This window comes from Perissodus microlepis, chromosome 20 (genome assembly GCF_051167445.1).
Source record: "Perissodus microlepis isolate ML-2025 ecotype Zambia chromosome 20, ASM5116744v1, whole genome shotgun sequence".
NCBI lineage: Eukaryota > Metazoa > Chordata > Actinopteri > Cichliformes > Cichlidae > Perissodus > Perissodus microlepis.
The window spans coordinates 20404961-20417737 of NC_140480.1; the positions used below are offsets into that span (position 1 = coordinate 20404961).

Below are 12777 nucleotides of genomic sequence, written 5' to 3' on the forward strand. Positions count from 1 at the left end.
AGGAAGGAGGCAGATATGTCTTCACAGCACTGTAGTGTGTAAATGCTCTTCTGGCTGTAGTACATGTGGGGTTTTTTTGGTTGTGTTTTTTTTGTCTAGGTTAAGGCGTACGGCCCAGGCCTTCAGAGCAGTGGACTGGCTGTTGGAAAACCCACTGAATTCACAGTCGATGCCAAGCAAGGAGGAAAAGCTCCTCTGAAAATTGTAGCTCAGGTATGTCTGGGTTTGTTTATGACCACAAATATGGTAAATATGTATTAAATCTGAGTGAACTAATCCCTCGTCCTCTGCACAGGATGGTGAAGGCAATTCTGTGGACGTCCAGGTGAAGGATAATGGCAACGGCACGTACAGCTGCACCTACACCCCACGAAAGCCTGTGAAGCACACTGTGATGGTGTCCTGGGGAGACGTTAACATCCCTGAGAGTCCGTTCAGGGTGAGTATGCTCTGCTATGCAGGCTTCGCCTTTTCTTCTCACTGAATCTCCTGAGTTTTGGTGTTTGTGCCCACAGATGAATATCGGAGCAGGCTGTCATCCAAACAAGGTGAAGGTTTCTGGGCCTGGAGTGGCAAAGACGGGCCTCAAGGCCTTCGAGCCGACATACTTCACTGTTGACTGCTCAGAGGCTGGTCAAGGTAAAGCTCCAGAAAACTGTGAGAGTAAAGCGCACAAACAAAAGATCCGGTCAAAGCAATATTCCAAACAACAATAACATGTTTATGAACAGATATTATAGGAAATGTATTTCACCCAGCTGCTGTTTGAGGCTGTAGAGCGTTACCTATAACATGCTAACGTGCTAACCTTTGCCCTCGGCCATCAGGTGACATCAGCATAGGCATCAAGTGTGCCCCGGGAGTGGTGGGACCTGCAGAGGCTGACATCGACTTTGACATCATCAGGAACGACAATGATACCTTCACCGTCAAATATACTCCTCCTGGAGCAGGCAGCTACACCATCATGGTGCTGTTTGCTGACCAGGTGACTCTGAATTTATATCGGTTGGAAGGCAGACTGTTTCCAGGACTCGGGGTTTATTGTAATGTGTGTCTTCCTGTTTGCGTTCAGGCTATTCCAATGACGCCCTTCAGGGTCAAAGTGGATCCTTCTCATGATGCCAGCAAAGTCAAGGCGGAGGGACCGGGACTCAGCCGCAGTGGTAAGAACACCAAGCCAGAGGGCGCTAACAAAAACAGGCGTGGCCACATTCGATTGGCTGTAGACTGAACGCTCAGAAAGGTTTGACGGTCAGTGTCAAACTGCATGGAACTCCTCTTCATAGCTCTCTTAATGCTTTAACATCTGTAGCAAGAACATGTTTGACGAAACTGACAAGATCCAGATTAAAATCACAAGGATTTAAAAACAAGAATAAACAGGGTTAGAGCTGCTATGCTAATAGAAACAGGTCCTTCTGAGCTGTCATGTGACAGTCTGACAGAGGTAAGATGGCAAAGATGAGCCACATAATAGGATTTATTTGTACAAGTCACTGTTCCTGCTCATTAGCTTAAGATGTTGTCATCTGGGGGGGCGGGGGGCTGAAATGAGTGTTTTGTGACACTCCTGTAAAGCTGTGGCATCCCAGAATAAATGTATGAAGCTGGATCACACTTATTAATCTCTTAAGAGTCAGACTGGTACTGCACACCTATAATCCGTCACTGTACACTGCATATAAATAGACTTTATTTGAACTAATATAATTCAAATCAGTCATCAACTGCTTCAGTTAAATGCATCATTTTAATTTAGCTCAAGGTAGTTTGGTGTTATTTTACACTGCAGAAGAAACGCTGTGCTAAGCTGGGTAGCATTTTAAATCTGTTACTTTAAGTCTTTTATGTATCTGCAGAGCTACATTTACACATCTTAATCTTAGTCTTTTGTCTGCTGTGAGCTGTTGCCCGTGGACCCTGAAGCACCCCGAGCATTTCCTCTAAGTTGTAAAAGTTTCCTGCTTATTGAAACGTGTTGATACAAAAGCTTGTATGACATGCTGGGTGATTACTTTTATTCTAATTAGACTCCCTAACCCAGTTGAATGGTGTCTTTCAGGCGTAGAGCTGAACAAGCCCACTCATTTCACCGTCAGCACTAAAGGAGCAGGAAAGGCAAACCTGGACTGCAGCTTCAGCGGCCCGACCAAAGGAGAGGCTGTGAAAGACTTTGAAATCATCAACAACCACGACAACACACACACTGTTAAATACACACCCGTGCAACAGGTGAGAGAAGAATGCTCCCACATGCAGGATTTGCCAGTTGTAGCTACGTTGTATCATGTGGCTTCTTATCAGAGCAGTAAAGCATTCTTCTGGCTGTTATGCATCATATTAAATGGGATTGTGTGGATCGCTCCTCTTTGCTGTGACAGGGTCCACTGGGAGTTGCTGTGACCTACGGTGGAGATCACATTCCCAAGAGCCCTTTCAGCGTCGGTGTGGCGCCCACACTGGACCTCAGCAAGGTCAACGTGACCGGCCTGGGAGACAGTATGTACCTGTGTCACTGTTCTTGTCCAGCCACACCTGACAGCAAACCTCAGCCTATATAAAGCCTACTGTCTAACATGAATGTTTTCACCATGGCTTTCTCCCTTGCATGGTTGTCAGTATGTTGATGTGTTTTTAAAAAAAAAAAAAAAAAAAAATCTAAGCTTTTCAGGCAGATCAGAAGTGTCAGTGTGTTTTCTTTGGTCTGTGTTCTTGCAGAGATGACTGTCGGCAAAGATCAGGAAGTGACTGTCAAGTCAAAGGGTGCTGGGGGTCAGGGCAAGGTTGCTGCCAAAGTGACTGGGCCAGGAGGGAAACCAGTGTCCAGCAAAGTATGACACCAAATCTCCTTTTTTAACAGGACAATATAGGAGTTAATGTTTTTCTCTTTGAGTCTTAAACCAGTTTCATCCTGCTTTTGGTTTTTAATAAACATTTTATTTATCCTTATTGGTAAAATCAAAGTCCACTCCACCGCCGTCTTACACCCCCAGCCACTTATTTGGTCCCCCTGGAAGTTCTCCTTGGATGTTGGAGAACTCTCCCAGTATTCCAGCACTCTTTCAGTGCCACGTATTTCTCTCTCCTCATGCCTCTGGTAAAGTCACGTTAATGTGTTTTGTTCCAGGTGGAGCCTGGGCTGAGCCCAGAGACTAGTCAGGTGAAATTCATCCCCCGGGAATCAGGACCATACCAGGTTGAACTGACTTATGATGGAGTGCCCATCCCTGGCTCCCCCTTCACCCCCACAGCTTACCCTGCAACAGACCCCTCCAAGGTTAGCCACAAGCGCTGCTGGATGTTCTTAAACCTGTGTGAAGTGAATTGAATTAATTCAGCTTGACATGCTTGCAGATTGGAATCATTGATCTTTGTTCCGTGTCACCTTTCCTCTCAGGTACGTTGCTCAGGCCCAGGTTTGGAGCGTGCCAAGGTTGGCGAGACAGGGGAGTTCGTTGTGGACTGTACCAATGCCGGCCCTGCTGAGCTGACTATTGAGATCATATCGGACAGCGGCACTGAGGCCGAGGTTCACATCCAAGACAACGGAGATGGAACCTACACGATTACCTACATCCCTCTGTACCCTGGCTCGTACACGCTCACCATCCGCTATGGTGGCCAGGATGTGCCCAACTTCCCTGCTCGGCTCAACGTGGAGCCTGCCGTTGATGCCAGCGGTGTTCTGGTGTTCGGACCAGGAGTGGAAGGCAAAGGTGAAATAACGTGTGTGTGTTCCTTTTTTGTGGGGCTGGTGCTGGTTTCTTCCTCCCATTATCACCATAGTCTTATTGATGGGAGATGATCTGATCTGTAGATTATTGCAGAATTCAGATGAAATCGGGCCCCAGCTTGTGTGAATAACGTTATGTGAAGAATATATATTATATTTAGAGATAATCTGTGTACTGTATGTTCTGTCCTTTCAGGAGTCTTCCGTGAGGCCACTACAGACTTCACTGTGGATGCTCGCGCTCTCACACAGACTGGAGGCGACCACATCAAAACCCACATCAGCAACCCCTCAGGGAGCCGCACGGATGCCCTGATCACGGACCTTCGGGATGGAACCTACAATGTGGAGTACACTCCCTACGAGGAGGGTGAGTTCAAGTGCAGCAGTGGGTACAGTAACTGAGTGTTTTTCTTCTTCTCCACTTTGAGTTGAGTGTGAGTGTGTGTGTGTGTGTGTGTGTGTGTGTTTCAGGCCCACACACTGTGGAAGTTTGCTATGATGGCTCTCCGGTACCAAAGAGCCCGTTCCGTGTTGCTGTGACTGAAGGATGCGACCCGGCTCGTGTTCGTGTGCACGGCCCTGGTCTGAAAGGTGGCACCACCAACAAGCCCAACAAGTTCACCGTGGAAACCAGGTGAGACGAGTTCATGGTGGCGTGTCACAAATCTGTTTCCTACTCCTATTGTGAAAGTCTTTCTTCCCCGTGCAGAGGAGCAGGTACTGGTGGCCTGGGTCTAGCTATGGAAGGTCCGTCGGAGGCCAAAATGTCCTGCACTGACAACAAGGATGGCAGCTGCAGTGTGGAGTACATCCCATACGAGCCTGGCACGTACAACCTCAACATCACCTACGGAGGACAGCCCATCGCAGGTACCGAATACTGTTTTAGTAGTAGTAAGAAATACAACTGTGAGAAGAACATCCTTTTGAAATGTACTCCATCCCCTGTTGTTAAGCAGAGGCCTTAAATATCGTTTCCCTCGTGCTTGTTCTGAGCAGGAAGTCCGTTCTCTGTGCCCGTCAGCGACACAGTGGACAGTACCAAGGTGAAGTGCCAGGGTCCCGGCCTCGGCAACAATGTCAGAGCTAACATTCCTCAGGCGTTCACAGTGGATGCCTCCAAAGCTGGAGTTGCCCCACTGCAGGTCCGAGTACAAGGGCCCAAAGGTGATCTGGCTTCTAACATTTCTCCATCTATGATTAACTGTGTACCAGAGAGCTCTTAGAAGATGTTAAACTTGGTATTTGGCTTCTTTCTGTGTGTGTTCAGGTGTGGTGGAGCCTGTGGAGGTTGTGGATAACGGTGACCAGACTCACACAGTCAACTATGTTCCTACTCGAGAGGGACCCTATTCCATCAATGTGTTGTATGCTGATGAGGAGATCCCACGCAGGTAACTGTCAGGCAGTGTATCAGCCTAAATATGCACAAATTTTAATCCATTTCCTAATATCTAACCGTGATGATCAATGTCTGCCTGTGACCAACACAGAAAACACAAAACGATGTTAGTTTTGTTTTTCTGAATAGAACCACATTCAAAAGCCAGTAGTAATAAATCTTTGTAGTTCCTGCATTATTAGAATGAAGTAGCTGAAGTCTGGCTGGAATAATAACTGTGCTGTCCGGGTGATCTGCATGCTTTACCATAGACGGTCATCTGTCTGCATGGCTGAATTCGGCTAACGACACAGCTCGTTTCATCAGGCTGCTAATGAAACATCTAACCTGCCCGTGGTTTACTCGGCTCTGTCGATGAGACTGTATCCCACAGCCAGTCCTTCTCTCTCTTTGTCAGCCCGTACAAGGTGAAGGTGCTGCCCACCCATGATGCCAGCAAGGTGCGTGCAAGCGGACCCGGCCTCAACACCACTGGAGTGCCCGCCTCTCTGCCGGTGGAGTTCACCATCGATGCCAAAGATGCAGGCGAGGGACTGCTGGCAGTGCAGATCACTGTGAGTGCTTGGACCACACAAGCATGGAATCAGAGCTGCGATGTTTAGCTAACGCTTTTTCTCCTGAAGGACCCAGAGGGGAAGCCCAAGAAGGCAAATATCCGTGACAACCATGATGGGACCTACCTGGTGTCTTATGTGCCAGACATGACTGGCAGATACACCATTCTCATTAAGTACGGAGGAGACGAGATCCCTTATTCACCCTACCGAATCAGGGCTCTGCCCACCGGAGATGCCAGCAAGTGCACCGTCACAGGTATGTCCAGGACGGGCTGCTGCAGTCATAGACGTTGAGTTTTGTTGTTCTACCAACTCAGTCGGCTGTACTGCTGATCAGTGTCTCGTCTCAGCAGGAATAATTAGTGAAACATATTGTGTAGAATACTGACACACAATGATTTCCAACATATCTGATTGTTATCAACAGTATATGCCCCACATTTCCACCTGTTGCTATTAAAATCCAGAGTTCCTGCAGCCGGGAGAGGTCAAAGGGTTTTTACTCAGAGCCACAAAACGTTTCTCTCCTCTCTCATGCAGGAATAGTTGCTCGTACAGGATTTTATATATTACAGAAAATGTTGCACAGTTCTTTGAGCGGTGCAGATTTACAAATGGGTAAATACTTATAAATGCGTCTACAGAACACAAGGATTGAGCGCTCAGCGTGTCTTTGAACTGAAGAGTCAGGATCTGGTATTTAAAGTCGAGCATTGAGGAAGTTCCAGTTTAATCAGTCAGCTGTAATCACATGAGTAACTTCTGGTTCTGAAAGTGAAGCTTGAATGTTTTCTAACAGCCAGGTAGGACTACCTGCTTTGGTTCTTTAAGTCACCTGATGCATGACATCAGTGAGTTTGAGCTCAGATGATAGAAATCCTGTTTTTGGTTTTTATGAATTATAGTCAAACATGCATGAATGAGACACTCTTTGGTTAACTACAATGGCAACGATTGAAAGTCTTCCTACCCACCCACACCTGAGGGCTCACGGACATTTGGCTCCACAGATGATTATGTGAGTGGTTTGTTGGAGGTCATATGATCTAGAGTGCCTCTCAGTGTACCTGCTGCTCGTATCTCATCAGTTTTCTGTGCATTGGTATGTGGCATTTCTCACGCTGTGCTCCTCAGTTGCACCCTGCACACTCCTCACTCAGCCCGGCCCCACACACACAGACACACACACACACACACACCGCCCCGCTTCACACTCCCCCACCGTTTGTTTCATCCAACTGTTTGGAGCACAGTTATTGCCACCCGTCACCTCCACCCCACCTGACTGTCTTTTATTTGTCACTTTTCTCTGGCTCCCTTGCTTCTCACTGTTCCTACTTTCAGTCTCAATCGGCGGTCACGGTTTAGGTAAGCCTTTTTATCATGTAGAGGACCTTCTGTTGTCTTTTTTTTTTTTTTTTTTTTTCTCAGCATGGAGGATAGTGGCACCAGCTTTCAACAGGACATCCCATCCTTTTGCTTGTTTCTCTTCTATATTTCACTTTCCCAGACCATTTGTTTTCCCGCCTTCCATCTCATTTTACGCTTCCTCTCTCATAACTGTGTGTCTCCATTTTATATTGGACAAACTAATGGACTAACAGAGTAGGTAGAAAGGCATGGTGGAATGGCACTCTGGCTAATCTAGCTTTCTGTTCATACATGGAAACTGTAACTGTTATTGGTAACAATATATGAGCGATGGTAATAACATGACTAGATTCAGCTTTAACCTGGTCTTCTGGTTGTGGAATGTGCATGCTGAATGTTGCGTCTGGCAGTGCGTTTGTGTCTGTGTAAGAAACAACTTAAATGCATTTTATGACTTTTATCTGAAGGTGCCGGTGTTGGCCCAACTATCCAGATTGGCGAACAGACGGTTATCACGGTGGACGCCAAGGCTGCCGGAAAAGGCAAGGTGACGTGCAGCGTCTGCACGCCAGAGGGGGCGGAGCTTGACGTGGACGTGGTTGAAAATGAGGACGGCACATTCGACATCTTCTACACGGCGCCACAGCCTGGCGAGTATGTGATCTGCGTCCGCTTTGGAGGGGAGCACATCCCTAACAGTCCGTTCCAAGTCACGGTGAGTGATCTGCACGTGTAAGCCTGCTCTGCTAGAATCTCATGAAAACTTCTCAGTGTCAGATACAGTTATCAAGAATGACCCTCAACTTGGAGAAGCAGAGTTCAGTCTTAAGCTGCATCCACAGTGAAAGCAGGCTGCAGCTTGAAGCTTGTGACGCGAGAATACAAAGTCACCGACATGAGACGATTATGGGCGAGATAACTGACAGGAAGTGGGCCCAAGATAAACTGTCCTCAAATTCTAGGCAAGCAATTTAAGTGAGCACTAATAAGGGCTGTCCACGTTAACGTGTTAGTGTGGATTAATCCGTCATCACGATCAAATTTATTTTATTGCAATTAACCCATCTGGAGTGCAGAATCACTCAGAATCCCTGAAATGTTTCTGTCGATACATTTCAGGCAGTTTGTCCAAAGGTTGTGCGTTCTGCGCTCAACGCTGGGTTAGTCGAGCCCTGCTGCTAGTAAGAGTGACAGAAACCACCGACTGAAGAAAACTCATACACAGTCCGAGATGCCAAAGCCCTGATTTAATGTTTTAAAGTCACACATGTTGTGTTGCTGTGGAAGTGGGTCCAAAAAGCAGCTTTGGTCAGCATGGGCAGAGTGTAAGCACGTTCTGTTTTTCCGGCTGTAAAGGTGGACGTGGGAGCTTTATAGGACAATGAGGAGGTGGAGCTTTTGTCACGCCTGTATTGGCTTCATTTGTCATTGCTCAGCCCCTTCATACTGACTGAGTACTCTCAGTAAGATGGTGTAGAGGGGCGGGGCCTTTATGAGGACAGATTTTAAATTCAAATGAGCAGCAGCTGATGTAGACGTGGTAAGAATTACAAGTTGATGCAGAGTGTTTGTGTTGCTCGTCGGTACAGTAACTACTGAGCTGGTTGTTTACCAGCAGTTACAGGTTTGTCAGAGCCCTGGACCACAGATGCTTTCAACTACTTCCCCTACAGAGGCTTTGGTCCTGACGCCTGCAGCCGTTTCTCTAAATCACTTTGACTGCCGTTTTAATCCGCTCCAATGCCTTATCTTTTTCACTCTCTCAATTCCCTCCACCATCCCTACCTACACCCTCCAGGCACTGGAAGGAGCTCCATCAGACCAGCTCATGCAACAGAGCCAAATGCCCCAGTACTACACTCAACAGCCCTGGGTATCTAAATCCTCAGCCTCCAGTCTCTCGGCCTTCTCGGCTTCAGTTTTGCTTCTCCCTGTTGTCCCTTTGTCGTCTATGGCGCACATGGTCTCCTTTCATCATTGTCTGCTGTGTCTCATTGCAGGTGTTTCATCACTGAGAGGGTGCTTTCTCTCGTTTCTCTCTCCAAACAGGATGCCAAGGACACATGGACGGTTCAGCAGAGCTGCATAATGTTAAATTTCAGGGTCCAAAGCCTACTGTATGAGCTGAACAGTGGTTTCCTTCGTAGCATGGGACCAAATTATATATTTTCTCAAGCATTATGCAGCCCTTGTGGACAGTGCTCCATGTCGACCTGGCTTCAGAGGGAAAAAGGCCATTTTGAAAATCCTAAATTTGGCCGTCCCAGCTACTCCACGTTTTTCAAAATGGCTTTCCGATGTTTTGTCCCCATCCTGCTCTTGCAGCTTGTCCGTACCATCATCCTGACCACGGTCGCCATTATCATTCCATCTCATCGTCTCATCCTCTGTTCATTGTTGGCGTTTTCCTCTTCCATCCCGCACTGTGTTCATTTTGTCTGACATGTTGTCACTGTAACCAGAACGGTTGCCACGATCTCTTAACAACCTGTGATCTGACTGGTGCACTCTGTCTCTCAGGCAACAGACCGACCAATGGGAATGAACGGGCTGGATGTGGCAAGTCTGAGACCGTTTGACCTGGTGATCCCATTCACCATCCAGAAAGGAGAGATCACAGGTAACGTCTCCTTTATAAACGCGTAATTTGATCATAGTGATGTGTGTGTCATTGTGTTGTCCTCTGCTTCAGGTGAGGTCCGAATGCCATCGGGCAAAGTGGCTAAGCCTGACATCACAGACAACAAAGATGGCACGGTTACTGTCAAGTACGCTCCCACAGAGGCCGGGCTGCACGAGATGGATATCAAATATGACTGCATCCACATCCCTGGTATCTGTACACATTTAGGACTGTGTGGGCTCTAAAGTGCACTGAGAAGATGGTTTGGACGTGCGACACTAACCGCTCTGTCTGCCAACAGGAAGTCCCTTGCAGTTCTACGTGGATTACATGAACAGTGGTAATGTCAGTGCCTATGGGCCTGGCCTTATCCACGGGACTGTCAACAAGCCAGCCGTCTTTACTGTTAACACCAAAGATGCTGGAGAAGGTGGGTAACAGTCACACCTGTGGAGTGCAATTATATTGGCTATGACTTACCTGCCTCCTCAGATTTGAACACATGTGACGCCCGCTGATCATCTTTGTAGGGGGTTTGTCTCTGGCCATCGAGGGTCCGTCCAAGGCTGACATCAGCTGTGTGGACAACCAGGACGGAACCTGCACCGTGTCTTACCTGCCAGTGCTGCCGGGAGACTACAGCATCCTTGTTAAATACAATGACAAGCACATCCCAGGCAGCCCCTTCTCTGCTAGGATTACTGGTAACTCTTTCTACATCAGAGTAGACATCCATGCAGCCCACACACTACAGTAACGTAGTTCCTCCCTTCCTGCTGGATCCGGAGATGTTCCAAGACTACATGCCTGGAAACATTCTGATCAGACGCCCAAACTGAAATGATAAAAATCCAGTTAATTTAGTAAGGATACGTGTGTGAGCCGACAACAGCAGCGTTGCTGTTAACACGTTTTTATTGGCTTTCCCACTGCTCCTGTAGCACACACCACCCTCTCCTCCAGTCAGGTGTGGGTCGGCCTCCCCTGAACCCACTGCTCCACCCCCCTCCCCTGCAGCTGAGCCACAAACCACACCCCCCCACAAAATGATAGAAAAAGTGCATTTATGCCATTAGCGTGTGCCCTAACAATCACTGCTGCATCTCTAGGTGACGATTCGATGAGGATGTCCCATCTGAAGGTGGGCTCGGCTGCAGATATTCCACTGGACATTGGAGAGCTCGACCTCAGCCAGCTGACAGCCTCTCTTACAACACCCTCAGGGCGAGAGGAGCCCTGCCTGCTGAAGATGCTGCGTAACGGTCACGTTGGTGAGTGTGCGTCTGATAAGTTTGCTAAACAATGAGTCATCAGAATCCAATTATTTTATGGTTCCCTAAGTAAGACGGGGGGGCTAAAACGGGCTGCATGCTGGTTGGCGCGTTGTTAACCCTCCTCTGTCTGTCTTAGGAATCTCCTTTGTTCCCAAGGAGATTGGCGAGCACCTTGTTAACATCAAGAAGAACGGTCGTCATATTCCCAGCAGCCCAATTTCTGTAATGATCAAGCAGTCAGAGATTGGTGACGCGAGCCGTGTGCGTGTGAGTGGACAGGGGCTGAGCGAGGCCAGGACCTTTGAGCCTGCAGAGTTCATCATCGACACTCGTGATGCAGGTATATGCTCAGTGAAAGCATAGATGCTGTCATTTTATTTTTACACATTCATATTTGTCATGCTCATCTTTGATGCATTAGGCTACGGTGGCCTGAGCCTCTCCATTGAAGGCCCCAGCAAAGTGGACATTAACACTGAGGACCAGGAGGATGGCACCTGCAAGGTCACCTACTGCCCCACTGAACCAGGAAATTACATCATCAACATCAAGTTTGCTGACCAACATGTGCCAGGTGCTTACATGAAACAGTCGGATTACAGAGGAGGCACATGTTTTGGTTTTGTAAAAGTGAATTTGTTCATGTGTATACACAGGAAGTGCTTTCACGGTGAAGGTAACAGGGGAGGGCAGAATGAAGGAGAGCATCACCAGGAAGAAGAGGGCAGCATCGGTTGCAAACGTTGGCAGCCAGTGTGACCTGAGCCTGAAGATCCCAGGTGAGACAAACAGGAACTCGTATTTAATTCTCCATCTGTGCTCGGGTGTAAAGGGGGAGGTTACAGCCTTCTCACGGTTAGGTTCTCTTATGCAGCTGACGCTAGGTGATCCTCATGTTTGTATGTCTACATCTGTGCGTCCTCAGAGATCAGCATAGCGGACATGACCGCTCAGGTGACCAGCCCCTCTGGTCAGGTTCACAAGGCTGACATCATGGAGGGAGAGAATAACACCTACTGCATTCGTTTTGTGCCCACTGAGACCGGTGTGCATACCGTGTGTGTGAAATACAACGGCGTGCATGTGCCTGGGAGCCCGTTCCAGTTCACTGTCGGCCCCCTGGGTGAGGGTGGCGCTCACAAAGTGCGTGCTGGAGGGCCAGGCCTGGAGAGAGCGGAGGCTGGAGTACCAGGTTGGTGTGGTGTCTGGGTTGTGAGCGCAGAATCCAGTGTGTAATTTTACACTGTATAGCTAACTCTGTTTTTGTGTGTGTGTGTGTGTAGCTGAGTTCAGCATCTGGACGCGGGAGGCTGGGGCCGGAGGGCTCAGTATTGCTGTGGAGGGGCCAAGCAAGGCCGAAATCGCCTTTGAGGACCGCAAGGACGGCTCCAGTGGGGTTTCCTACATCGTGCAGGAGCCTGGTGAGAAAAGACAGAGCCTGTGCTGCACACTGAATCACATTTCTAGTTTATAGTGTGGTTTTATGCTTCAGTCGTACTCTGACTCTGGTCCTCGTGTGTGTGTGTGTGTGTCGTCCTGTCACTGTTTTGTGCTTGAGTGACACTCTCACTGACTCTCTGATGGTTCCCCTTGTAGGTGACTACGAGGTGTCGATCCGCTTCAACGACGAGCACATCCCCGACAGCCCCTTCATCGTCCCCGTGGCTTCGCCGTCAGATGATGCCCGCCGACTCACTGTTGCCAGTCTTCAGGTGAGGCTCTGAGACACGCACACATCCGTATGCACACACCACCAGGCCACAGTACACCGCATTGCAGCAGCAGAGTGTTGGTGACTTTTGTGCTAGATC

The 12777-nt window shown here is 48.3% G+C and overlaps 1 protein-coding gene across 4 annotated transcripts in view; it reads left to right on the forward strand.

Annotated features, from left to right (window-relative positions):
- Positions 1-12777, forward strand: part of flna (filamin A, alpha (actin binding protein 280)) — a 42383-nt gene that overhangs the window by 26178 nt on the left and 3428 nt on the right. The window contains exons 14-44 of one of the 4 annotated variants that reach the window (XM_084918050.1): positions 100-213; positions 296-439; positions 516-639; positions 828-988; positions 1076-1166; positions 2066-2235; positions 2385-2502; positions 2722-2834; positions 3131-3280; positions 3401-3719; positions 3933-4106; positions 4211-4373; positions 4431-4609; positions 4739-4906; positions 5010-5133; positions 5539-5695; positions 5765-5954; positions 7043-7066; positions 7537-7784; positions 8868-8942; positions 9590-9689; positions 9762-9902; positions 9994-10122; positions 10223-10396; positions 10802-10963; positions 11103-11306; positions 11388-11540; positions 11623-11745; positions 11892-12158; positions 12250-12387; positions 12563-12678. In XM_084918050.1, coding sequence (XP_084774176.1) covers positions 100-213; positions 296-439; positions 516-639; positions 828-988; positions 1076-1166; positions 2066-2235; positions 2385-2502; positions 2722-2834; positions 3131-3280; positions 3401-3719; positions 3933-4106; positions 4211-4373; positions 4431-4609; positions 4739-4906; positions 5010-5133; positions 5539-5695; positions 5765-5954; positions 7043-7066; positions 7537-7784; positions 8868-8942; positions 9590-9689; positions 9762-9902; positions 9994-10122; positions 10223-10396; positions 10802-10963; positions 11103-11306; positions 11388-11540; positions 11623-11745; positions 11892-12158; positions 12250-12387; positions 12563-12678 — 4713 coding nt within the window. The remainder of the gene's footprint in view (positions 1-99; positions 214-295; positions 440-515; positions 640-827; positions 989-1075; positions 1167-2065; positions 2236-2384; positions 2503-2721; positions 2835-3130; positions 3281-3400; positions 3720-3932; positions 4107-4210; positions 4374-4430; positions 4610-4738; positions 4907-5009; positions 5134-5538; positions 5696-5764; positions 5955-7042; positions 7067-7536; positions 7785-8867; positions 8943-9589; positions 9690-9761; positions 9903-9993; positions 10123-10222; positions 10397-10801; positions 10964-11102; positions 11307-11387; positions 11541-11622; positions 11746-11891; positions 12159-12249; positions 12388-12562; positions 12679-12777) is intronic. The other 3 variants (XM_084918051.1, XM_084918052.1, XM_084918053.1) reach the window with 3 other exon arrangements.